This window comes from Danio rerio, chromosome 16 (assembly GCF_049306965.1).
Source record: "Danio rerio strain Tuebingen ecotype United States chromosome 16, GRCz12tu, whole genome shotgun sequence".
NCBI classification, from domain to species: domain Eukaryota; kingdom Metazoa; phylum Chordata; class Actinopteri; order Cypriniformes; family Danionidae; genus Danio; species Danio rerio.
In genome coordinates, this window is record NC_133191.1 from 10717501 (window position 1) to 10745137 (window position 27637).

The following is a 27637-nucleotide window of genomic DNA, read 5'->3' on the forward strand; positions in this document are numbered from 1 at the left end:
TTATCATCCATCCATTCCATGATTATCATTCACTTTAAGGAAGGTTTCTATGCAAAATTTATATATCAGACCCCTGGAACAATTTTCACATGGGAACAAAAAATTGGCTTTAAATCTGAAATCAATTTTGCAGTTATCGTGATGTTTATTGATAACAACTGATATGAAAAACGTGTATATAATATAATATAATATAATATAATATATATTTCTCTATGCAAAAATCTGAAATCCTGCATGGCTTACATTAATTGATATTTTCTGTCCAGCATCTCAAAGGGAAGATGGTCATTCACCCATTCTGTGACAGAAAGATGCCCATTGTGTTTGATGACTTTGTGGATATGAACTTCGGAACAGGTAACATATGTTTAAGGGACAGATCATCTTTTAAACTGCCGTCTTCTGAGTCTGGTTTACAGTGTAGTGTTTTTGTAAAGGTGCTGTGAAGATAACTCCTGCTCACGATCATAATGATTATGAGGTGGGAGAAAGACACAAGCTGCCCTTCATCAACATCCTGGATGAAAACGGCCTCCTCATCAACGTTCCTCCTCCATTCCTGGTAGGCAAACACATGCTGTGATTTATTTCATCATTTACTTTAGGACTGCCAATGACTCTAAATTGTTAATCGACTATAATCCCAACTCAACATTGCAAATCCTGTGATGTGACTATTGGAGACACACATTGCAATATCGAAGCTAAACGATCTATTCTGCTAAAATACAGGTTGATAACATAATCTGCATATCTCTGCTGTTTTAGGGGATGAAGCGCTTTGAGGCGAGAACGGCTGTGCTTCAGGCTCTGAAAGACAGAGGCCAGTTTAAGGAGGTCAAAGACAATCCCATGGTGGTGCCTGTCTGCAGGTCTGACTCCCGTTTCACACTTTCAGCCAATATAAACTGGCAAATCATAGGCCTGGTCTGGTAGGATTGTAGAACGACGTTAAAAAAACATGATAAAAGACTGGTAGCTAATTAAAAGCCAAAGAAGTTGTGTTTGACAGATAGTGGCGTATAAAGTGACAACCAAACATCACTTAGTGTATCACCAGATATAAACTAAGATTATGAAGTGCCTACTTGTGGAATAACAGGAAATACCAGATCCCCAACTGAATAAGTGTAAGAAAATGCAAATAATAACATTTAGTTTTTTTGTGTGTGTCTGTTTTTTACTCTCCAACGCTGTAGTTACTTGATCAAAAATGCAGTAAGGGCTGTAATATATTGTTAGAAATGAAAATAAATCTCTCTTTAACTTTAAAATTTAATTAATGTGATCACTAGTTGTAGCTTATAATTTATTACATACATATTATTCAGGGTGTCTGTGGGGTCTTAAAAAGTATACAGAATTAATGAACCATTTCAGAGAAATTAAAGGCCCTTAAATTATTTAAAAAGTCTTAAATGCTATTTTATATGGTCTTAAATTTTGGATTATACAATGTCTACTTAAGATGCCAATTTTGGGGTGCTGTGTAGTTTATGAAATCTTATATAAATCCTGCTAGATTTAACATCACGTTGATTTTTTTTATTACTGTATTAATGTGTCCAGCAGATTTTAGCTCCAACTTGCCTCAACACAGCTGCAAGGATGTTTCTTGGCTAGCCCAGGTGTGTCTGGTTGGAACTAAACTTTGCAGGACACTGGCCCTCCAGGACCGAGTTTGAAGCCCCCAGACTCAGGCAATCACGTTATTCCGGCTGTTCTATAGCAAAGTCTCTTTAAGGCAAGCCACTTTATGCCCCCATCTTTGAAACGCCTCTCAGGCAGTATGGTCAGGCATTCTGTTTGAATGAAAAAAACATCAAATTCTCCAAGCTTATGATTACATTTTATATTAAAAATCAACAATAGAATTAAGCAATTGTCTCTTTAGTTTCATTTCTAAACTTTTGAATCACACAAAATATGCAGAAACTCTGTTCTGGTCATAAGTCATCATCATCAGAGTCATCGGTCTAGTAGCGATCGATGATTGGCTCCTGTACTAGGCGAGGCTTCTTTTGGCATAATGACGTTACACTTTTCCCCATTTACAACTGTATGAGTGATTTGTATTCAGTATATAGTCTTTGTCTATAGCACAGGTGTCAAACTCAGTTCCAAAAGGGCCTCAGCTCTGCACAGTTTAGTTCCATCCCTAATTAAACACACCTGATCAAACTAACTGAGTCCTTCAGGGTTGTTTGAAACCTACAGGTAAGTGTGTTGGAGCAGGGTTGGAACTAAACTGTGCAGGGCTGCGGCCCTTCAGGAATTAAGTTTGACACCCCTGGTCTATAGTAGGGTTGGGCATCTAAGCAATAATGCCGATCCGATACGCATCTCGATACAAAGAATACAATCCGATATATTAGCTATACATTTGTGACATATTGCGATGCAACACGATACGATTCACACCCACATCACTATACAATGTGATAATTCAGCACTAACTAATTAGATCAAGTTTATGAGATGATGTGAAAGAGGATGCTGTGCCATTGAATGAGTTTGATTATTTATTAACCAAGCAAACCATGACTTTTTTACAAACTGGCTTTTCTCTCAGAGCCAGAGTGTCAGTTTACAGTAGAGGGCCATTTTAGAACCTATAGCACATATTATTTAAGTATTTTCAAGATAAACAGAATGTATAAGTGCAATATATATTAATATATATATATATATATATATATATATATATATATATATATTTGCACTCTTTCAACATAAAGGTTTACCATTGCACAACAAGAATTGTGATTTAACTTTTCAACTATGAAAACAAGTTTTACAAAGATATATTTTGCCACTGAATATTCAAAACTTAAGGTCGTGAACTAGCAGTGTTATGCTGCTTTGAAACATCACTTTCACTGTAAACAACAGGCTAATAAAAAATATAACAAACCAGCAATCTTCTTGCTGTGAGGTGGTCATACCCACTGTGCCACCGAACACCCATTATTTTTATCATTATTATTATTATTAATATTATTATTATAATTAAATAAAAATTAACAGGAGGAGGTGTTTAAAACCTTCGTTCTCCGTGACACTAGGATGAATATCTTTGCAGATGAACAATGCAATAACATCCGTTTTTGGCGTAGAGCGAGCAGAACTGTTGCGCATGGTAAAAAACTTGCAATGCTGTTCTCACCACTTTTGGAGCTGGTAGCTACAGTGAAGCAGTGCAGGAAGCCGGGGATGCAGGAACACTGGAAGATGCTTTCACAACAACACCGTGGCGCCGCTTCAAGTGAGATTTCAGATTAGTCGTACTGCCCGCGTATTTACAGATGCGCGGCACATTTTGCAAATTGCATCTGTCCTGTCAAGTCCTCCATCCTTAAATCCATAATGTTGCCATACTTTAGATTTAAAACTCAGTGGGGAATAAAACGTTTGTTTTGCCTCTCACGCTTTCTGAGGGCGCACCACTAGCTTCATCCGCACACCTGATACACTGAGTTGTAGTGTAAGTGTACACATCCGCAAATCCGTTGCTAAGGCATACTTAATGTAGGTCGATTAAATTATGCGCCAAAAACAGGTTGACAACACTTGTTAATAAATAAAAAATACATTCTATATTAAAAATATAAGCTGTATCTTGGAAAAACCAATGCATCTCACAAAAACCGATGCATCTCGATTTGCTTCCAAAATTTCATTCATCCTCTGCTGCTCTACCGATGCACTCGCATCGTGCACGCGCATGACCGCGTATCGATACATATCGGTTAATCTTCCCATCCCTAGTCTATAGGGACCACCTGCTGGATTAGCATTTTTTTCACTATACTATATGTTTCTTACAATCATTGTTTTTTAAAATAGTGTAAGTTAAAATATCACCAGTTGAAACCTAAAGTCGTGATGAGGCAACCAGTTAAACTCTGCGTGCCCGGTACCGGGGCCAAAATGACGAAATCGGGAGAATAACTATAGATTTAAGAGGTTTGTCTGCATCAATAACACCATATGACCTACTGGGTGAAAGCTTAGAATGTCTATTTTCAACTGATACACATTACTTTGATATTTGTTGTTTTGTAACGAAGTTATTTACACTTAACGGCTTTACGCTGATGTATCGCAAGCCTTGATCAGCCAATCAGTGACTGAGATATTGCATGACAAACAGGCAGAAGGGTTTCCAAAACAGAGTGCATAAAAGTCACAGATCAGAAGCAAAAAAGTTGTGATTTCCCACCCTTCGGTTGAACTAACATAATTATTGCATACTACATGATAAAAACTAAATTCTTTTTTCTAGTGTCTCCTGACAAATGCTGTTAACAATCAAAACAATCTGCAGTTTGATGAAGAATACAGGGCTTAGAGTTATACACTTTCTAAATCAGGCTTTAGAACAAAAAAACTAAAAGCGGTTTGTGTTGAGGTGGTTCATCATAGGACAGACAACACATATAATAATATTTATCACTTTTAGCAGTTCTTTTTGTAATTTCAAAGGGTTTTCTGTAAAATGACATTGAAATATTGCATTTATTATACTGTATGAGGGTATGGGAAGAAAATTGGCATTTTTCTCTTTGCAGTTGGAATAGAATAACACTTAAATAAATTATTATTATAAAAAAAATCCTTTTTCCTGTGTTTGCTGACACCTGCTGGAAAGAAAGAAAATTGTTTCCAGGGTGCTGGAACTTTCCAAGACACATTTCCAAACTTCAGTTTATATATATATATATATATAAATTGCCTTTTGTGTGTGTTTATTATAACACAGACAATATAAACAACAATTGTTTTCAATTTCAACTGTATTTTATGAAATTTCAAAGGGTTTCCTTTCAAATGATACCAAACTTTTGTATTTACACCATTGCATGTGGGTATGGGAAGCTTTTTAAATCGGAAGGCCAAATTCAGGCGGAATTACACCAAATAGCCCCAGAGCTTAACTGGTTAACATGTATAGAAATAGTCTTAAAAGAGGTCTTAAAAGGTATTGATTTTTCACTGTCTCATTCCTGCACATACCCTGCAATTGTTGATGTTATAATTGTTTTTATAATATTTATTTATTAATAATTGTATGTATTGTAATAAATGTAATGTTGTAGTTTTGTAAATGTCTCAGGCCATTGATTTGGCGAGACACTGCATAAATCGATGTAGAAATGTGTCATGAATTGATGATTTTCCCCCTTTGTAGCTGTTGCATTAGAATATCACGTTTTTAAATATGTGTGTTTGTGTTTCTCAGCCGTTCTAAAGACATCGTAGAGCCTCTGCTGAAGCCGCAGTGGTACGTGGACTGCAGAGAGATGGGAAAACAGGCTGCAGACGTGGTCCGAAATGGAGAGCTCAAGATCATCCCAGACCACCACCTCAAAACCTGGTTCAACTGGATGGACAACATCAGGTGACCCATCCTAAATCTTAGATCAGCTCTGTTCTGTTGGGACTTCAAATCGTTTGTGCAGGGTAATACTTTTTCTGTTGTGTCTCAGGGACTGGTGCATCTCCCGGCAGCTGTGGTGGGGTCACAGGATACCAGCATATTTTGTGACTGTGAACGACCCCGCGGTTAAACCAGGAGAGGTGAGCAGAAACACACAGCCGAATGCAGGATGAGGTCTAAATTAGGGATGTCAGATTTCACAAATTAAATTATTCATTATCTTAATAATGCAAGATGTCTATTTTGGTGGCATAGACTTGGCAGGATGTGTAAATGACATTTAAAACACAAGGATCTTCAGTCAAAGTAAATTGTTATGTAAATAAAAGGCCAGTGAGATTATAGCAAGAATCAATGATTGATAATTAATAGAACGATTAAATGTAATGACTAATATGTGTGCCGATAGCGCCGTCTCAGATATTAGAGAAAGATGCTTGTATCCCTGTATGTATATGTATGCCCGAATATCAGAAAGTATTTTTAATTGAGTGTTATTTTCACCACAAATGTGCATTTAAATATTTTTAAGCCCCCAATTACTGTTGGATTTCATAAATATTATGTAATTATTCTCTTGCTTTTTAATATTCATACGCAAATGTCTAAATTGCCACTCGATTAGGTGTAGAGCACTGCTTTTGATTTAGTCAAAGCATTTCTTTTTATTATAAAAACCATACATTTTTATTTTATTTATTCATCCAGAATTCTACAGAGTTCAGTATACCACTACTTTCAATTTTATGACTGGATTTTGCAATTCTGTCTTTTTTTTCAGCATTAAGTCCCCTAAATATTCATGACATATTAATGGCTTGTACCATTTAGCTGTTTGCCCACTTCTTTGCACTTTTTTTATCTCACATGGATATAATGTAAAAATGTATGTATTACATAGGCCTGTTCAATTTGTGTATGTGCCAGTTGCAATAGGACATCCATAAAGCCCCTTTTACACCGCCTGTTAAATGTGACCCAAATCCGATTCTTTTTTTTAGTAAAGTTTATTCATACACTAATTTCGAGAGGATCACGTGCTTATGATTGACACGGCTGGCCCCGAGTCAAGCTAATGAACGAACCACCAATCAGGCTATTCCTAACCCAGTATAAATAACCAAACGCCCTACCTTTAGTCATCTTCGTTTTGAAGAATCCCCCCTTCCACCCCTTCTCCTCCTCTTTTCTACAGGGCAGCACGGCGGCCCAGTGGCTAGCACTGCGGCCTCACAACAAAAAAAAATAAAAAATGCCTCCGACTTGGGTATCCACCCAACCGGTCAGTTCTCCCCGTGCTTGCGTGGGTTTTCCCCGGGTCCTCCGGTTTCCTCCCACACTCCCAAAAACATGAGACTAAGTAAATTGACTAAACCAAATTAGCACCAAATTCAATTCTGTCTGCAACACCACACCTTAGCAATCCTTACGCAGCAGGAAGGGGGGGGGGGGGGGGGTTTCGAGATCTACCCGAGTCAAACTTACCTATTGCCCTGCAACGTGAGGGAGCTCCGGGCTCGGGGATCTTTTGAGCTTGGGGCTCTCTCCCGGGACAGCATGCCAAACTAGCTTATTATCAATCATCAGCTAAGTGTAAACTCTTGAACTCATATGTGGCACAGATCGGATCTGTTCTATGACTGTTTAAACACGAAAAAAGCGCATGCATTCGGATATTCAGAGATCGGTTTCAGGCCTCCTTCATATGTGGAAATAAATCAGATATAGATCAGATATGTGACAATGCGACTGTCATGTAAACAGGCAGATCGGATTTATTGTGGCATTCTGTTCTGTACATCATTAAACTTGCGACAATGTGGTGCTTCTTCACGGTTTAATGACAGAAAGAAGAGCGTGTGTGGAGATGCCGATGCGGTAAACAACATCAGAGGAAACACAGAGGAGGAAAGTGGACATTCGCCAAAATTTGCTCCTACCACACCTGAGATCTCTCTCGTACCCACAAATTCCTCTGAATGGTGGAGGACATCATAAAGCATATAAACCATAAGCTCAAGCTGCGATGACGGCCATTTCCCAGCTCCTCCGCCTCAAAATCATTTTAAAGTTAGGCGAACTTTGTGTTGTAGCTTTTGCTTTTTGTCGCTATTAATCACGCACTGCGGGCTACACATAGAACAACTTTATTCTATCCAACACCAGTGCGCTCACAGGCAAAGGCTACATCTTCAACTACACAGTTCAGGGCCATACCATTACATAAACTGCATGGGGGTAAATCTGGACTAAACCACTCACTGCTTATACTACACTTAGCATATTTCGCAGAGCTAAAAACAAGACAATTCCTTCCATCGTGGCTAGTGTGGCACAGATGCTAGAACCAGCCTTTGTGCATGCGCGACATCGTAAATTGTATGGCAAGTGTAAACGCATGAATTGGATATGGGTCACAATTGAAACAACGTGTAAACAGACAAGCAAACAAATCAGATATAGGGAACAAATCAGAATTGGGCTTCAAGACCTGACAGTGTAAATGGGGCCAAGGAAAATTCCAATGTTAGCCTGATAGCATTGAAAGCTTACATCCCACCCTGCAAATAGCCATCCAAAGCCACACCTACTGAACACATGAGCGCACTCTAGACCTCATCACTCTAATGCATCACATTACATTCACCCGAGAGAAAACTTTATAGTACTGTTAGTAACGTAGTTATTTGTTAGTATTAATACAATACCAAACTTAACGATTGTTGACGAACTTGTTGATGATTGCCTGCTATTCTGTCTGAACTCGGTCCATGAACGCAGTGATGATGTTATACGTTTTGCACAAACGTGGTGTCCAGAGCTATGCAATTAGATATTTTGACAGGCAGGTAGAACAGCCAATTATAATGTTTAGACTAAACAGTTTGATTGGTCAATTTTTTTCTTGAACAAACTCCTTTCTTAGAATATTAAAATCCATTTAAATACATCTGGAACACTTAATTTAATGATTGCTATTACGATGTAAGGAAACTTTATACCAGCATATTAAAAAATAAAGACAATCTGAAGACTCTGTAGACAATCACCAAATGCACATTTAACTTTTGGTAATGCCATTCATAATGAAGGTGGTGCAGTTTAACACACAGCACGACACAAGAACTCTGACTGATAAACTGATGCCTCATTCTGTTCTTCTCCAAGCATAGTAGTGGAGAGTTTTAATGAACTAATGCATTGTCACTTTATCTTTCCTTTTACATTCAATGTACATGTTTTGCATGTACGCATCTCAAAACTGTCCACGTTAAAATAACCCACGCTTAACCGTTGATAAGGTATATCAAGTTAAAGGCTTATGGAGAACTAATCTGTCATTGATTAATTATTGGCGTCTCTAGTGTGGATACCCGTACATATAGTGAGACTTTTGTGTGTTTAGGATGTGGATGGACATTATTGGGTGAGCGGGAGATCAGAGCAAGAAGCCAGAGAAAAAGCTGCCAAACGCTTCAATGTCACTGCAGACAAAATCTCTCTGCGCCAGGGTGAGAGTCTTTCTCTCATACACACACACACTCTCATTACAACTAGTCATTTTATCCTCCTGCTTTGTTCGTGTCAGTGTTTGCCCTCTGGCGTCAATAAAGCGTCTTTCTGTCTGTTTGTGTTTCAGATGAGGACGTGTTGGACACATGGTTCTCCTCGGGGATCTTCCCCTTCTCCATCTTTGGCTGGCCCAATGAGGTTAGATAATAACTCAACTCACACACATACACACACCATATCAATATCAGATTTTAAAAATAGCAGATTTTAATTTATATTACATTTATCATTTAAATTTTAAATTATATTAAAACTTTTTTTTAATAATAGCTTGACATTTATAAATGTACATATGAATATATTTTACAATAATTTTTAATGTAATAATTTTTAAAAACGTAAAAAACTGACTTGTGTTATGCAGTGTTTATGTAATAATAGTCGGATAAATCATATGCTGTGTCTTGCTTCATTCTTTAATGAAAGTTATTTTAAGATATACATATTTATATACACATACACACACACCGAACTGCTACAAGTGTGATATTGCGTTTATACAACAGTTTGACGGCATATGTATAAAAAAGGAAATCAAACATGGAGAGTCTCATAATCCTATTGTATGTGGAACTACTTTCTTCCATCATTCATTCACATCTGCAGCTGACGTCAGAAGAGCAGGAACCGCTACTTCACCAACGTCACTTTAGAGCTAGTATATGAATAATTGTCTAGCGTAGCATCTAAGGTGATGACAGCAGGTGATTTTGCTCTCCTTTTAGGACTATAAAATATACATAAAAACATAAAATACCATCAGTCTACAGAGATTTTACGGCATTTCTGCATTGCAATCAGGAGATATAATAATTACCCCTGAAAAAGCCAAAGCAACGCAATCACTACCAGACTGCTGTTGTGTTTGTGATAAGGAAAAACGCAAAACACATGCGGGCATTTCTTCTTTCTTTCTGTTTATTAAACTAGTCTGCAGTAGCGAAAACGAGACTCCTCAGAAACAGGTGGCCTTTAATATAAGTCCCATCTCACATTCAACACACTACAATTACTATGGTATAAATACAGCACTATAACGTACACGAGAGAGATCCACTTCAAAAGTCATTTACCAGTTTTATAATGATTTGATCAGCTGTAGTTTAAAATTTCGCTATATTTTTCCTCCTCTAAGGGCTTATTGTGCGGCCTCTGTTGCCATCTTGTGGTTGGACAATGTCAACTGTCTGCTCAATGACAGACTAATGGCTGCCGACGCGCTATCTCTCAGAAATTGTAAATATTTTAAAATAGGCACTATCCTATATAAATAACTGCATAGTTGCAATCTGAACTACTACATTCTCAACTGAAAAAACAACATTATTTTGTCCAACGGCTGCAATATTTGTCAAACTGCGGAGTGTTCTCTGCTTGTTGCTCTATATGGGTAATACACAAGGGTGAAGAGGCTGGACGAGTGATGTTACTTGCAGAATATCGCACAACTATCAGATTTAGGAACCATAACCAAACTGTGTGTGTGTGTGTGTGTGTGTGTGTGTGTGTGTGTGTGTGTGTGTGTGTGTGTGTGTGTGTGTGTGTAATTCAATTCAATTCAAGTATTAAATTCAAGTACCTGCAGTAATTGTGTAATTTGTTATGACATGTCAGTCTGAGGATCTGAGAGTCTTCTACCCGGGCACACTGTTAGAGACGGGTCATGATATCTTGTTCTTCTGGGTTGCTCGAATGGTCATGATGGGCCTCAAACTCACTGGAAAACTACCTTTCAAAGAGGTGTGTGCTTTTTATTTCTATATATTTCATGCATGTATGTGTGGAGTTTCTGGAGCTTCTTAATTGTAGATTGGAAGTCTAACAGACTGTTGTGTAAATCTGGTGTGTTTTCAGGTGTACCTGCATGCAGTGGTGCGAGATGCTCATGGCAGGAAAATGAGCAAGTCTCTTGGTAACGTCATCGACCCTCTGGACGTCATCACCGGCATTTCACTGGAGGTAAATTATCCACTGCTCTTGCGTTTACACCATGTGGCAACATAAGCTGTCATTTATGGAGTCAGAATAGACTCAATAATAATTCATGCAAAAGACACGATGTACACACTCATTAGAAACTGAATGAAACTGAAAAAAAATTAAAGATCAATAAATATCTTTTTTTCAGTTTCATTCAGTTTCTAATGACATTATCACTTCTTTATCAAGAAAACAGCTGCTTTAGAACTTCAAATGTTCAACAACCTTACTGTTTTATATGTCTTAACGATAAAAATGAAAAAAAAAAAGATATTAACTCAAGTGAGGATCGGACACGGATCTAAGGGCATGGTAACACAACGTGCTTACCACTGGACCACAACAGCGCTGCAATGCTAGTGTGGCCGGAATGATACTTATGATAACCCTGTAGGCTACATTGTGCTCATGGGGCTGCGAGACAATAAATAAGAAGAGCGGAGCTGCCGCAAAATAATGGATAAAAAGAGTGAGGGTATGGTCAAATAAATAAATAAATAAAAAAGTGCAACTGCGACTGCTTTTTTCTCCGTTCGCCATGCTGGAGAGGAACAGTCTGCGCAAAAGAAGCGCAGAGTTGGTTTCATTGAATACAGCTCTCATCTGATTGGCTGAAAGGTACGAGTAGCCCTGACGCTGTCAGGAAAGTCTCAAAAATACACACACACACGTATCCAGGGGAGTCGTACATGAAAGAGGATTTGCACATTCTCATTCAGGATGAACTCGCAAGTTTTAAACATTCAAAACTTTTTGTACACTCTTATACATTTGCAAATGGTGTTTTGCATTTGTGAAACGTATTTTATGAAAATGTATTTTTATTTTGTGCACGTGAAATTTTTTTGTGAATATAAATCAATATTTTACGCACGTGAATTTGGTTTTATGCACGTGAATTTGGCTACGCATGTGAACATCGTGTCTTTTGCTTGAATTTCTTTTGAGACTTATCTGATTCCATAGTCATTGCACAAAATAAATCTAGTGTGCTTGTGTGTGTTTCTAGGATTCATCACCCTGTGTAGGCCTAATGTCCCCACTAATATAGCAATAGCAGGCATTTTTTAATTTATTATTTTTTTTTTCACTATGCAGTAAATGGCTCATGGCGACCAAAAAAAGAAAAAATATTACTGGTATTGCTATACTTATGGGGACATTTGTTCCACACAATTTATTGAAAACATGGACCAAATACACACACATTAAATTAACAGATTTTGTAAGGGGATGGGTCTACGGATGGGGATGAGGACAGAATGTAAAATCTGTACAGTATGAAATAATAGTGATCTATGGCAGGTCCCCATAAAAAACATTAAAACCAAAACCTATTTGTGTTTGTGTGTGTGTAGGGTCTTTATGCTCAGCTAGCAGACAGTAATCTGGATCCTCTGGAGATTGAGAAAGCCAAACAGGGACAGGTATAATCCATATTCTATGATCTCTTGTAATGTTTTGATATTGTGCCTTTTAGCTGCTGCTGTGCGTTCCTGTAACATGTTGTGTCTGTGTTTGATCTGTAGAAATCCGACTATCCCACTGGAATTCCAGAATGTGGGACTGATGCGCTTAGATTTGCTCTGTGTGCATACACCAGTCAAGGTAAAAAAAATAAAAAATACACAATCAAAAGCTTGTATTCCCTCACATCTTTTGTTGTAGTACCAAATAGCAGCTTTTGACACCGTGTCCCTGTAGTAATTTTGTAAATATGTGTAGTAATAAAAAAAATGCTAGTGTCTACATTAAAGACACTATGATAAAATGTAGGTTGTTGCTAGAGCGGATACGTTTGCGGCCGGAAGTTAACGCGAATTATTTCTATTATTTATTAAATTTCTCATTTGTTGTATTTTATTAACGTCTACCCCCACCCCAACCCTAAACCCAACCGTCACAGTAATGTAAAAACTGTAGTTGTACCGAGTATTAGTTATGTTATCTATTAAATTACCCAATAAAATGTATTTTTTAACGCCTAGCCCCACCCCAACCCTAAACCCAACCCTCACAGTACTGTAAAAATATTCATTATTGTTATACAGTGTCATAAAAAATGCTGCATTATTAATTTGCATATCGCATTGCATATTGCATATCTCCGATCTAGACTTTACCTAAAATGTAGATATTTGATTTATTTGCTCGCCCCAAATGAAAGTAATTGAATTATAATAAACAGTGATGATAATAATAATAATAACAATAGTAATAATAATAATAATAATTGTTGTGGTTGTTGTTATTATTAATAAATATAGTTGATGTTAAATAGTTGTACATTGTAATATAGATATGTTATAGATTTATTATTAATAATACTAATTGCAATTATAACATTTTTAATACTCGTATTCTAATAATAAAACATGCCGCTCAGTGTCTACAGTAGTTACAGTAAAGCATTTTTTTTTCTTCCTTAGCCAAGATGATAATGATGATGATTATTAATAATTACAAGAACATCCAGATCAGTGCCTCCAGTGGTTACAGTCATGGTTGCAGTATTATTTTCATCATCTTCAATTCTCATTTCTTTCAGGTCGAGACATTAATCTGGATGTTAACAGGATTCTGGGATACAGGCATTTCTGTAACAAGCTGTGGAACGCTGTGAAGTTCGCCATGAGGACTCTGGGAGAGGGGTTTGTGCCTTGTGAGAAAGCTCAGGTGAGACAGGAGGATGTGATGGACATGCTAACTGTGTACACTACATCTGACTGCTCTGTTCTGCTACATCCTGGTTCTTTTCTGAACATGTTTGTTTGTTTTTTTTCAGCTGTGTGGCAGTGAAAGTGTCTCTGATCGCTGGATTCTGTCTCGTCTGAGCGCAGCAGTAGCGTTGTGTGATGGCGGATTTAAAGCCTACGACTTTCCCACAATCACCACTGCCATCTACAATTTCTGGCTGTATGAGCTCTGTGACGTCTATTTGGTAATGACTGCACACAAATTAGCTACACAGTAGAGGTCTGCATTCCCGCGGCTGTCCCGCAAGTGCCGCTGGACCCGACCAGATTTCTGCGGAGCGGGAATAAATTTCTGAATAAATCGCGGGATCGGTCGCTAACGGGTTTAATTTGGGACGGGAGCGGGCTGTCTAGCAATTTTGCGGATATTGCTATGCGAATGAGAGAGAGAGAGAGAGCTTTGCCTGTGTGTGTGCTTGGTGCTTGTGTGTGTGTATGTTAGTGCGCGCGTGCGAATGAGAGAGAGAGAGAGAGAGAGAGAGAGAGCTTTGTCTGTGTGTGTGTGTGCTTGGTGCTGTGTGTGTGTGTGTGTGTGTTTATACAGACAGCTTGACTTTCTGGACTGTATAGCTGGGTGATTTTCGGTTTTGTTCTCCCCCGCTCTTTAGCGGGATGAGGCGCGGCGGGTAGAAAACGGGGCGGGTCGGGCAGTGGGACAACAAATTCTTAATATAAGCGGGAGCTGTCGGGTTCGGGCTAAAACCTGGCGGGAGCGGGATACAAAATTTAGTCCTGCGCAGATGTCTACTACACAGCCTTGCTTATGGTTTCTTCGTGTGTATATTTAAATGTGTGACACACAGCAGGTTGAAAATGCTGTTTTTGTGCATCTGTTAGTTTTGAGATGTTAAGTGTTGAAAGTTTTTATTAAAAGCAATTATGTTAGAAAAAGATACAAATTTACAAAAGGTTTTTTGTTTGTTTGACACTTTTATTTTTTTGTCTGCAATTATTGTATATATTTGAATGTTGTGTTCTAAATATATATTTTTTTCTCTTGTACTGAGCCATAAATCTCCTCTTGAACAGCTAAATTTCACAGATTTATCCCCATCTATTTTCTAAAATAATTTTTAAATATCATATCAATGTCTCTTAAGCTACCAAATATGATTCTTTGCCCAAGAAAAAGTTAAACCTTTTGAAGGTTCAACTTTTGACTAATGCGTCAAAAAAAGGAATTTAAGAGAAATTTAAACCTGACTTTTTCCATTGTTCATTTTTGTGTGCTAGAAATGGATGTAAATCAACTCTTTTATTAAATAATACCTCATTTGCATGTTTAAACATGACATTTTAGAAAACTTGTTAAACATTTTCTTTTCCAGTTTGTACTGTAATCAGTCAACTGGAGTTTGGTGATTTAATTCTATATGTTTATATATGAAGAGTTTTGTTGCAAAACGAGATATATCTATTTTGAGAAATGTTGGTTATTTGACATTATTATTTAAGACATCAACAGTCAAGTTCATTCACATTTTTTGTACATTAAACTATTATTTGAGCTCAGTGAAGGCCAGGAACACTATATTTTCAAATCCAGGTTATTTTTTTAAATATTTATTTTATGTCCATAAATAGTTAATAAATAAATCAAAAACCAAGCCAGAATGCAACATATTATCTTAACATTGTCAAACATCTGAAATTGGTTAAAAAAACTATACATCATAAATATATGGAATAATATATACAAAGATTGATTAATAATAATAAGAATCTGAGTTAAATTTGGCCAGAATGTACATAACATAACTTTTTATTATAATTTTATTTTTCAAAACGCCATATCCACTTTAGGCTATATTCTACTACAGTAATACTATTAAGAAAAGCGAGCGAATCAATGTTTTGTTTGATAAGTAAGATTAAGTTAGTTAGATAAACGACTTGTAGCTTGTTAGAGAAAGAGTGGAGGGTGGGAAAAAAGGCGCTCCCTGGCCTTCCTCTTCTACATTTGTGTTTTGTTGACAGACGCAGGAGTATTTTATTCTGGTCCACTTTTGTTGTGTTTTTATACATTTTTGTGAAGTTGAAGGCTTCATCTTCTTTCACTAAATCAATGAGCAAACTCGGAGCACTTCACTGGCGGCAACTCTCTTCTTTGGGGATGCTGAGCTCATGCAGCATCCTGAATGTTCTATAACCGTTATATCACATTTTTTAAAGAAACTGAATAAATTCATTTTGTACTAGGCCTAAAATGTACATTCTTAAATGTTATTAATGTTAGCAATTCACCCATAGATTAAGGTACAACTGAACAAAGATTTCCAATATGATATCCAAGTGTAAAAAAATGGCGTTTATTGCTTATATACATACATATACATATATATTTATATTTATACTTATATTTACACTCTATTCACCTGGAGTACCTTACCTTAAAGGTGCAGATTGGTGATCTGTCAAAATCCTAACTGGTTAGCATAATATCTTAGAAATGCAGTCTCTCCCCTGCTGTCAAAAGCAACGCCTTTTTGAAACATGAGCGTACACACCCTAAAGTCTACAACTCTGAAGGAAAAGCTGTATTATTTCTAGCACGTTTACAGTTGTTTACCAACCAAAAATATGTCATAATGTGCAATATTTCATGCATACTTAGATCTCACTCTCTCACACGCTGTCAGACAGTATGCTTAGTGTTTGTCTGGCGGCGTGCAGGAATTACACTTATTATTAAGCCATACTTGCAGTACATGCTATTTCAGAGCGAATATTCAGATTAGCATGGTAAACGATATAAGGAGCACGTCATAGGTTGTTATTGTTCAAAAATTATATGAATCTAAAACCAACTTCACCTCAGTAAAGCAGGACAGGCAGAATAGATCTATTTAGTTTTGTTTTTAAACTAAATGAAAATCTACAATATTGATGCTGTAAAAGGTCCTTATGAAATTGACAATGGTCCCATCAATCTTTCACAGGAAGATTTCAGTGGCTGAACAACACTTCTTTGCATATAGCCCAATCATGACAACAAAATCTGCATCAGCTTTGTGGGACTGATATTGTTTTAAAACTTATCATTACCTGACTAAAAGAAACACTTCAGCCATGGTGTCATCCTTCTTCCAGCGTGCAAAACTAACTTCAATATTGATTCAGGATTTGCAAAAGTTTTGATTCTGCATTTGTGCACGCTCCAACGGCAGATCTGCATTTGCTGACAGACAGTTTGGGCTACTTATCAGAATTATGGCAGATGTCAGCCTGACAATATTTAATTGAATGAACATTTTTTAGTTTTATGCCTTACCCAGAATACAAAAATACAAATAAATACATTTAGATTATTCATTCTAATCATTACTATTGGAATGTGAAGAGATTTTCAACCAGCACAGCAAAAATGTTTCTGAAGACAATCACCTACTGCACCTTTAACTTATTTTTATGCAGTAATAGTATTTGTGCTGTCTGTTAACCTTGTGACTTGTGTTTTGTCTGTCCTGCAGGAGTGTGTGAAGCCGGTGTTTAGCAGGACAGACTCTGAGGGTCAGAAACAGGCTGACGTCTGCAGACAGACCCTCTACACCTGTCTGGAGGTGGGACTGCGCCTCCTGTCCCCCATCATGCCTTTTGTTTCTGAAGAGCTCTTCCAGCGTTTGCCAAGGAGAAGGCCTCGGGACAGCCCTCCCAGCATCTCTGTCACACCCTATCCTGACACTGCTGAGGTGAGCAGGGCTCCGTACATTAACTATATGCAAATGCTGTGAAAAATATCTAAGTTCCACAGCTGTATGCGCTGCTTGTTTCTGAATGAAGTGCTAAAGTTTGAGAATCATTTAAGGGGCCGGGGGGGAACTTTTTTTAATACAATCTGCCTGTTGGTTTACACAGTAAGGTGGACTGAAAACACAGATTTGAAAACTGATCCTAAAGTGGAAGTTTTTGAAGACGTGTAAACCCCTGAAAATGAAACAATGGCATGATGCACGGGATCTTAAAATAGCAACGGTGTCAGTTTCAATACCGTTTTACCGACTTAAAAAACAATGCACTTAAATAGGAGACAAGTATTAAATTATAAATATTATTTATTTAATGCCTAAAAATGCGTAAGCGTGATTGTCTTCACGGGACAGTGTGGAGGAAGAGAGAGAGAGAGGTGAGGTAAGATGGCGAGTCGCGCACCAAGTGACCTGGTGTGTGTGTGTGTGTGTGTGTGTGTGTGTGTGTGTGTGTGTGTGTGTGTGTGTGTGTGTGTGTGTGTGTGTGTGTGTGTGTGTGTGTGTGTGTGTGTGTGTGTGTGTGTGTGTGTGTGTGTGTGTGTGTGTGTGTGTGTGTGTGTGTGAATTAGACAGCATGCTGTGTGTCGCTTGGTGCTCTCTCTCTCTCTATGTGTACACACACACACACACACACACGCATGCGCGCTCGTGCGCTCAGGAGCGACATTGACCAGGCAACCGCCCCCTTTCAAGTTACCGACTGCTCCCGCACTTTATTCGGAAACACACACACACACAGAGAGAGAGTGTGGTGCTGTGCGTCTTTCTCTCTCTCTCTCTCTTTCTCTCCCTCTCTGTGTGTGTGTGCGTGCGTGCGAAAGCATCCCACGCAGATCTCTAAAACGAACAAGGCAGACAGGTGACCGTGAAGGTCGCATATATGTTATTCAGTTTCTGAATGGTTTTGGCACAAGCCAACAGTTTGGTGACGCTGTCTGAGCCTTACGTCATTTTTGTTGTTATTAAGCACGGTAATACCGGATACCGAGGTTAAATAGGGAGGAGGTTTGACGGTATCAAAATTTGGATACCTCCCAAGCCTATTACATGTATTAATAGGAAACAAAATGTTTGCATAATTGTGCAGCAAACCTGTTTTTTTCCTTTATATAATTATTATTATTATTCAGAAATAGTTCTATTTAATCCTGCTTCAGAAAAAATGCGTCCTCTTTTTTTTTTTTTTTTTTTTTTTTGGATGAAACCAACAAAAAACATCCTTAGATAGTGAATGCTCTAGACTTTGATGTGCCACTATAATGCATTTTATGATGTTTTTTTTATCATTCATCACTGAAATTGGTGTATGAAGATGACTTGAATAAAAACATCGTCATGAACAGTTTCTGCGTGTTGTGCACCATTTCTGCTGTTTGCTGTTCTGACCACTGTGTTTGTTCTGCTTGTAGTTCTGCTGGCACAGTGAGGATGTGGACCGTCAGATGGAGTTTGTCATGTCTGTGGTCAGAACCATTCGCTCACTCAGGGCTGATTACAACCTGACTAAGACTCGTGCTGACTGTGAGACATCACACACTACACTGTACTGCACTACACACTCATAACAGACTGACTGTGAGAAATCGCACACTACACTGCACAGTACTAATGGCACATACACTACCTGACAAAATCTTGTTGTTTATCCCAATTGTAAGTGCAACAAATAATAACTCGACTTCCAGTAGATCATTTGGAAAAGTAGAAGGTAGAAAAGTGGTGAAGGAATAATCATGGTTTGGGGTCTCATTCAGTATGGGGGTGTGCGAGAGATCTGCAGAGTGGATGACAACATCAACAGCCTGAGGTATCAAGACATTTGTGCTGCCCATTACATTACAAACCACAGGAGAGGGAAAATTCTTCAGCAGGATAGCGCTCCTTCTCATACTTCAGCCTCCACAACAAAGTTCCTGAAAGCAAAGAAGGTCAAGGTGCTCCAGGATTGGCCGGCCCAATTACCAGATTTGAACCTTATTGAGCATTTCCGGGGTAAGATGGCAAAGGAGGCATTCAAGATAAATCCAAAGAATCTTGATGAACTCTGGGAGTCCTGCGAGAACGCTTTCTTTGCCTTCCAGATGACTTTATGGATAAGTGATTTGAGTCATTGCAGAGATGGATGCGGTCCTCCAAGCTCATGGGAGTCATACACAATATTAATTATTTTTCCACTGCAGCATGACTTTATGTTCTATACTGTACATTATTTATGTTAAATGACAAGACTTTTGTGTGAGCAAAGTCAGATTTTACTGTCCTAATGAACGAATTCAAAATCAAGGCATGATCATATTTAATTTTGGTAAAATAAGCCTAATCTAGAGGCCTTTGCCTTTCATAAAAGCCACTTTTGATACCAAATGATCAACTGGAAGTCAAGTTATTATTTGTTGTTCCTAAAACTCGGAAAGGCCACAAGACACTTGTCAGGTAGTGTAGAGACCAGTCAATACCCATAGGAACTAGGAATCTAGGTATGTGTGTGACTAGGTTATACACGTGCACAATTACATGTACATTTCAAGCATTGTTCAAAAGATTTTGCGTAAACTGTGATGACATACACTAAATGTGTCATTTAACCCAGGGGGCACCGGTGTCCCTGCAGGGTTTAGCTCCAACTTGCCTCAACACACCTGCCTGGATGTTTCAAGTACACATAGTAAGATCTTGATTAGCTTGTTCAGGTGTGTTTGATTAGGGTTGGAGCTAAAACCTGCAGGACACCGACCCTCCAGGAACAATTTGGTGACCCCTGATTTAAACTGATTCCATTATTAATGTAAAACAATGCCAAATAATTGAATGTGACTGAAAACATTTGATTGTGTCAGTGATTGTTAGTAATTTAAAAGGTTTGAGAATGCTTTAAACAGAGTTGACATTTTCCACCATTTTACTGTTGGTCTCATTAGTATTGTTTATCAATATAGTTTTTTTTAGGTAGTTGCTCATATCCTCCATTTTTACATTTTGAATAGCATTATAATCATTCCACAAAAATCTAATGTTAATCTTCATGACAGCATTTATCTTTAAATTTTTCCTTTTCTAAACTGATTCCATTATTAATGTAAAACAATGCCAAATGATTTAATGTGACAGGGAACATTTGATTGTGTCAGTGATTGTTAGTGATTTAAAAGGTTTAAGAATGATTTAAACAGAGTTGACATTTTCCACCATTTTGTGCAGTCAAGAAATGCACTAAATGTATTTTTTTTTGTAAATGAAATTACAAATAATGCAGAAAAAAAGAGGGTCTAAATCTACTGTTGGTCTTTCTGATATTAGAATTGTTTATCAATATAGTTTTTTTAGGTAGTTACTTATATCCTCTATTTTTTGCATTTTGAATAGCATTACCATCATTCCACACAATCTAATGTTAATCTTCATGAAAGAATTTATCTTTAAATTTTTCTTTTTTTAAACTGATTCCATTATTAATGTAAAACAATGCCAAATGATTTAATGTGACAGGGAACATTTGATTGTGTCAGTGATTGTTATGTATTTAAAAGGTTTAAGAATGATTTAAACAGATTTGACAGTGACAGAGTTGACATTTTCCACCATTTTGTGCAGTCAAGAAATGCACTAAATGTATTTTTTTTTGTAAATGAAATTACAAATAATGCAGAAAAGAGGGTCCAAATCTACTGTTGGTCTTATTAGAATTGTTTTTTATTATAGATTTTTTAGGTAGTTGCTCATATCCTCTTTTTTTACATTTTGAAAAGCATTACCATCATTCAACACAATCTTAGTTAATCTTCACGAAAGCATTTATCCCTTTTTTTTATTTTTATTGATTTAAGCTTGTATTAAGCACACTATTTATCTGGGACTCTTATTTTAAAAATGGGAGAGGCAGGAAGAGGGAAAAGAGCAGTTCTCTGAAACGTGCAGCCTAGTTCACAGCTTGTCAGAATGCAAAATGCAGGATATACAGATTCTACATTCATTCAGTGCCACCACAAAGAAGCATAAGGTCTGTTTAAACGTCTTTATCAGTTTAACCTGTATATTGTGACCTTTTGCCATGCATGTTTGTTATTTGGCAACAAACACATGTAAACTGCTGGATATATACATGCTTGAGCCTCAATCATTTACTATTTTGCTTTAAGACGCTAATGTAACGTGTGCATGTTTTCTTTCTGTTCAGGTTTCCTGCAGTGTATCGACTCCGAAACGGCCGCTCTGGTTCAGAAATACAGTCTTCAGATCCAGACCCTGTCCTACTCTCAGGCCGTTCACTCTGTGGTCGGAGACGCCGCTATCCCACAAGGCTGTGCGGTGGCCATCGCTTCAGATAAATGCACTGTCAACCTCATGCTGAAGGTTATTATACTCTTACTGAGCCTTGCTGGATCACATGAAAGCATTTAGACTAGCACTAATGCACCTGAAGGAGTTTGTTGTGGGATTCATAATCTGCACCACAGCTGCCAAATACCTCCAAAGTGAATCATTCGGAAATGAGGAGATAAACTTAATTTAAATATCATTCTCCAAAAATATCTGCTATGGCTTTGTGTCAGGAAATGATTTCACCGCCTCCAGATTCACATTTAATGAGTGTAATGAGCTTTTTCTGTAAATCCTATTTTTTTTCCTCCTCTGAATCAGGGTTTGATTGACTTGGGAAAGGAGGTCACGAAACTGACGGCCAAGAAAGGCGAGCTGGAGAAACAGATGGAGAAGATGAAGGAAAAGATGACAAAGAACGACTACAAGGAGAAAGTTCCTGTGAAAGTGCAGGAGGCTGATGCTGAGAAGGTAAATATGACAGAGGAGGAGAGGAGAGAAAATGGGCTTGGATTACAGCTTATACCAGTGTTTGAGGAAAAACTGCTTTTATTTTCCAGCTGAGGCAGAGTGAAGCAGAGCTGCAGAAGGTGAAGGAAGCTGTAGAGAACTTCAGCAAGATGATGTAACATTTCACCCTCATGCTTTTTTTTTGTATCGTTTATGAATTTTTCCATTGAAATTCGTTCCTTTGTGTTCAATGTCAGTCATGCCTAGTAAACAATAATGTGGGGAAGCTTGAATAAAAATTTATCTTAAATTAAATAGCTATGAATTTTCTTGTATTGTGACTTTTAAATTCCATTAAACATTATATGTAGCATTTTATTACTTTTAAGAGGACGTTATATACATAAAATGCATGAAAATTTATTTTAAGTTTTTGGCAAACAAACCAAATGTAGTTTGCCATTCGCAAAATATTTATTTATGTAAATAAATAAATATACTACATTTTGTATAATGAGTTATTAGTTAAAATAAACAAATTATGTGTATAAATTTGCTACTTTTTAAAATTAAATATTGAATATTAATTTAAATGAAAACAAAAAATATATACAGAATATAATAAATAAAAATTTATTTATTTATTTTTCCAAATTTCAAATAAAAACTGTGACTACGTTTACATGGATATCAGTGATCAAATGATTTACCTTAATCGGAAGACAATAAATCGATGAAGGTGTTTAGATGAGTTGCTTTTTGAATGTTCTTTTCCTAATCTCGTTTTATATGTTATAGTATATAATTCGAGTAACATTGTTGTGTCACCACGCTATCCACATTTCCTCCGGAGTTTCATGTAATTTCTGGTGTTTGAGTTGTAATTCGTCAACTTTAACTGCAGTTTAGCTTTCACTTTCATTCCGGAACATTTCATGCATGCCCATGTGACAACCAAGATATGGAAGCGAGTTTGAACTGCAGGAAGAGTGTTGTTTTAATGGAATTTGATACCGCACGTCATATGGGGAAAAACACTTAGCATTTCGCGATGTGGGTGTCTGTGGTCCTTACCTTAACTGGACCTTAACTTGGCAGGTGCCAAGAATAGTGTCAAACAGTCATGCGTGTATGGACTATCGTCACAAAATGTGGCGAAAATCCTACATGATGGTAACAGTTTGATTGCTGTGTTTACATGTCTGTACTGCACTTCAATAATGCAACTGAAATCGACATACTTAACGTCTAATTTCTGTTTAGTTCGATTATGACTTTATTTGAATTAAATCAATCGAATAGTGCTGTTTACATGGTAGACTCTTAATTTAGAGTATTGCCCTAATCGTAAAATCAGATGACTTATTTATTCATTTTCTTGTCGGCTTAGTCTCTTTATTGATCCGGGGTCGCCACAGCGGAATGAACCGCCAACTTATCCAGCAAGTTTTTACGCAGCGGATGCCCTTCCAGCCGCAACCCATCTCTGGGAAACATCCATACACACATTCACACACACACACTCATACACTACGGACAATTTAGCCTAACCAATTCACCTGCACCACATGTCTTTGGACTGTGGGGGAAACCCACGCGAAGGCAGGGAGAACATGCAAACTCCACACAGAAACGCCAACTGAGCCGAGGTTCGAACCAGCGACCTTCTCACTACCTACTGCGCCACTGCCTCGCCATCAGATGACTTATGTCCATGTAAATGTACTCACCGTCACTTAGAGGACTACTTTTTTCAGATAACGAAAATAATTAATGTTTAAATTGAAAATCAGTGTTGAGTGAAAATCAAGGTTATTGCACCATATATTGATTACTTTCACCTATTTATTTTATATATAAAAAACTCTGGTTTATACAATGCGGTAGAGCTTAGGGTTTCATTTTAAATGTGAAAATATCCACAGTTTAGAGAATTAAATTAAATACATTTAACTCAAACTCTAAATCATAAGTATATAGAATGGTCAATAGTAGATTAGTCGCATTTTCAAGAAACATACATCAACACCATTTCATTTACAATAACAAACTTTTATTTTGTGTGTGTGAAACACAAATAATGACTTTATATAGAGGAATTCAACCACAAAAAAGTATCCCCGGGTTTCATTTAATATTCATATGTAATATAACATTCAGAACATTGTTTGACGATACGGTTTGTTCATAATTACAGTGCTTCACAAAATCAATTAAAAAAAGGAAAACAGACTGAGAAAGAGGCAAGAGATCATCTGTCCCATCACTGAGTCTCTCAAAAGAAACAAACATGATGTCAAACCTGAGCGTCCACACGTTTCTGACCCTCATTTTCATGTTAAACATCTACTGCGGTGCAGGAAGAGCACAACCAATAATTTAAAACGCCTCTATCAAACCATGCCAACATAACGTAAACGAATAACCAGGTCACATTTATACAAATGACTACTGCTAAATTGCTCCCTGCCATCCTGTAGATCTGATTCTGAGTACCGGCGTGTGTCTGTGTGTTTCCCTTTGACCTCCAGTGCTCTTTCTCAGCGCCTCTACAGTTTCCAGGGAGGCCTGAACTCAGAAATGGGGAGGGGAGTGCAGTGCGTCGTCTCAAAGTTTCGCATATACTTCCGTGCCTGAGTGAAATACAAACAGATGACGCTAGGTTAACATGGAAAATTCGGAAATCTGAATAAAAGAATTCATGGCAAAAAAAAAGTGGTGGTAAGAGTACTGAAAAATCACACTTGAGTAAAAGCACCATTACTGGCCCAAAAATTTGGAGTGAATGTAAAATGTATTAGGCATTTCTTGTAAATACTAAGAGAAAAAGGAGACTTTCGAAAAGTACTCGCGAATAGGGATTGTTACACTGAAAATGTAACAGTGAAAATTATACAGTTAAAAAAGTAGCTTACAGTAGGAATAATTGATGTGAAACTTTTCTCCACTGTCGAGATCCTGAAGCACAAGTGTTTCAACACACTGCACCGAAGCATGATCTGAAACAGCTGGGTCACGTGACTAGTCATGTGACTTGGTTTTCGAATCACCCTAAAGCGATTCAAAACATCGGTCAACATCATGGGTTATTGCAGCCTGCTTCGCATACACACTTCAGAATCTCGCCGGAAGTAGTAGATCATCCGGGTACTTCTCTTAAACTGTTTTTCGATTTTTATGAATTCGGACATGCAACTCGGCTTGCATACTGTTTTTAGCATACTATATAGTATGGAAGTATGCGATTTCAGACACAGCCATTTTTTCTGCATGCTATTTAGGAATTCCCTCCGCTTCAAATCACTTGTAACCTCAATTTTACAGTGTGGAGTGTAAATCTTCAAACTGTTTCTTTGCTAAAGCCGTTCCAGAGCAATACATAAAATGACCACTAGGTGTCACTGTAGAGATGGGTTTTGAAGCTTCAACACATTTGCTTTTCGAATATTTTTATATACTTTTTTTAGTGTTTCATGAAGCCTTGCTTTGCCCACCACTAGCCATTTTCTTGTTAAGACTGTTTTTAATTGAAAGCAGGCAGATGCCTTTACATGAGGAGCGAAATCTGCGTAATGCATTTTGTGCATGTGTTTGAAAACGTAACATTCTGTAAAATGTGAAGCTTATGTGTCCTGAGGGTCAGTCTGTCTGTTGCTAGTTTTCTGTGTGCGATTTGATTGGATGGAAATCACAGGACTGATTACTGAGCCAATCACCATAGACAAGAAACGACAAACATAAACTAGTGAGTGCAGAATAAAGGAAAATAGTTTGGTAAAAGTATCGATACAGCACTAAAAATGCAGTCAAGTAAGAGTAGTGGTGGGCAAATCAAAGCAAAGCTTTATGAAACACTGAAACAGTCTAAACAAATGTGTTGAAGCTTCTAAACGTTTTGAAACCCCATTCTACAGGAACGCCTAGTGGCCATTTTTTGTATTGCTCTGGAACACCTTCAGCAAAGAAACAGTTAAGCAAATTAAGGTATTAAACCCCACGTTGTAGAGCTGAGCTTTCAAGTGATTTATTGAAGCAGAAGTTGCTAACTAGCATGCCAAGATAAAGGGTTAGAATCCAGGGTGATGCAGCTACAGGTCTTATTTGTAGCATGTTTTGTTTTAACATTGGTCTGACATCCGAATGAACATTTTGTGATAGTGTTTTCTTTTTTCCCAACCCTGTCAGTCAAACGCAGAGTCGCCAGGTCTCGAAATGCTTTTGAAATGACAGATACGTTGAAACGCTTTAGTCACGTGACTTAGGTGTTTCGAAACACATTGGTCATGTGACCTGGGTGATTGGGATCATGCTTCAGTGGAGTTTCAAAACACTTGCGCTTCATGATCTTGACAGTGTTGAAACGTTAGTTTCACGTCAGCCATTCCCACAGTAAAATTGCATATTTAAAAAAAAAAAAAAAAGGGTCCCACTTTATATTAAGTGTCCTTAACTACTATGTACTTGCATCAAAAAAATAAATACAATAAATACAATGTTCTTACTGTGTTTATAATGTATTTGAGAACAATTTTGAGTTGGGATAGATGTTAGGTTATGGACAGGTTTGGTGGTATGGGTAGGTTTAAGGGTGGGTTAAGGTGTAAGGAATAGTCAACAGTGTATTTACAAATGTAATTACAAAAGTTAATTACAGATGTAATTACATACATGCATTTAATCAAGCATAAGTACACAGTAAATACATGTACTTACACAATAAGTACATTCCAGCAAACTATTAATTCCTATGTAAGTACATATTAGTTAACGCCACTTAATATAAAGTGGGACCAAAAAAAGTAATTAGAAACTAATCATTTACAGTAATCTTGAGTATTTGTGATTAGTTACATTATACTGCCGACAAAAACATACTAGAAACATGCAGTAGCTGTATATATATGTATATATGGATGTACAGTTGAAGTCAGAATTATTAGCCCCCCTGAATTATTAGACCCCTGTTTATTTTTTCCCCCAATTTCTGTTTAACGGAGAGAAGATTTTTTCAACACATTTCTAAACATAATGGTTTTAATAACTCATTTCTAATAACTGATTTACTTTATCTTTGCCATGATGACAGTCAATAATATTTGACTAGATATTTTTCAAGACACTTCTATACAGCTGAAAGTGACATTTAAAGGCTTAACTAGGTTAATTAGGTTAACAAGGCAGGTTAGGGTAATTAGACAAGTTATTGTATAATGATGGTTTGTTTTGTAGACTATCGGGAAAAAATAGAGCTTAAAGGAGCTAATAATTTTGACCTTAAAATGGTTTTTAAAAAATTAAAAACTTTATTCTAGCCAAAATAGCGAAGTAAACTGAGTGAATAGTGAACTGAAATTAGAGTGAATCGCAAACGG

The 27637-nt window shown here is 37.2% G+C and overlaps 2 protein-coding genes across 3 annotated transcripts in view; one reads left to right on the forward strand and one right to left on the reverse strand.

Moving 5' to 3' along the window:
• The window catches only part of vars1 (valyl-tRNA synthetase 1), a 41340-nt gene extending 18750 nt beyond the window's left edge, over window positions 1-22590 (forward strand). The window contains 18 exon segments of one of the 2 annotated variants that reach the window (NM_001311346.1): window positions 270-360; window positions 441-565; window positions 772-875; window positions 5246-5404; window positions 5493-5583; window positions 8850-8955; window positions 9084-9154; window positions 10631-10756; window positions 10871-10975; window positions 12355-12423; window positions 12526-12604; window positions 13545-13672; window positions 13782-13937; window positions 17223-17441; window positions 18908-19019; window positions 21673-21848; window positions 22137-22286; window positions 22376-22590. In NM_001311346.1, the coding sequence (NP_001298275.1) occupies window positions 270-360; window positions 441-565; window positions 772-875; window positions 5246-5404; window positions 5493-5583; window positions 8850-8955; window positions 9084-9154; window positions 10631-10756; window positions 10871-10975; window positions 12355-12423; window positions 12526-12604; window positions 13545-13672; window positions 13782-13937; window positions 17223-17441; window positions 18908-19019; window positions 21673-21848; window positions 22137-22286; window positions 22376-22444 (2136 nt within the window). In that variant the 3' untranslated portion in view covers window positions 22445-22590. 2 annotated transcript variants of the gene reach the window in all.
• A 1706-nt stretch (window positions 22591-24296) lies between these two features.
• Window positions 24297-27637, reverse strand: part of abhd16a (abhydrolase domain containing 16A, phospholipase) — a 36880-nt gene continuing 33539 nt past the window's right edge. Inside the window, 1 exon segment of the mRNA NM_001111178.1 lies at window positions 24297-24898. Coding sequence (NP_001104648.1) covers window positions 24815-24898 — 84 coding nt within the window. The 3' untranslated portion in view covers window positions 24297-24814.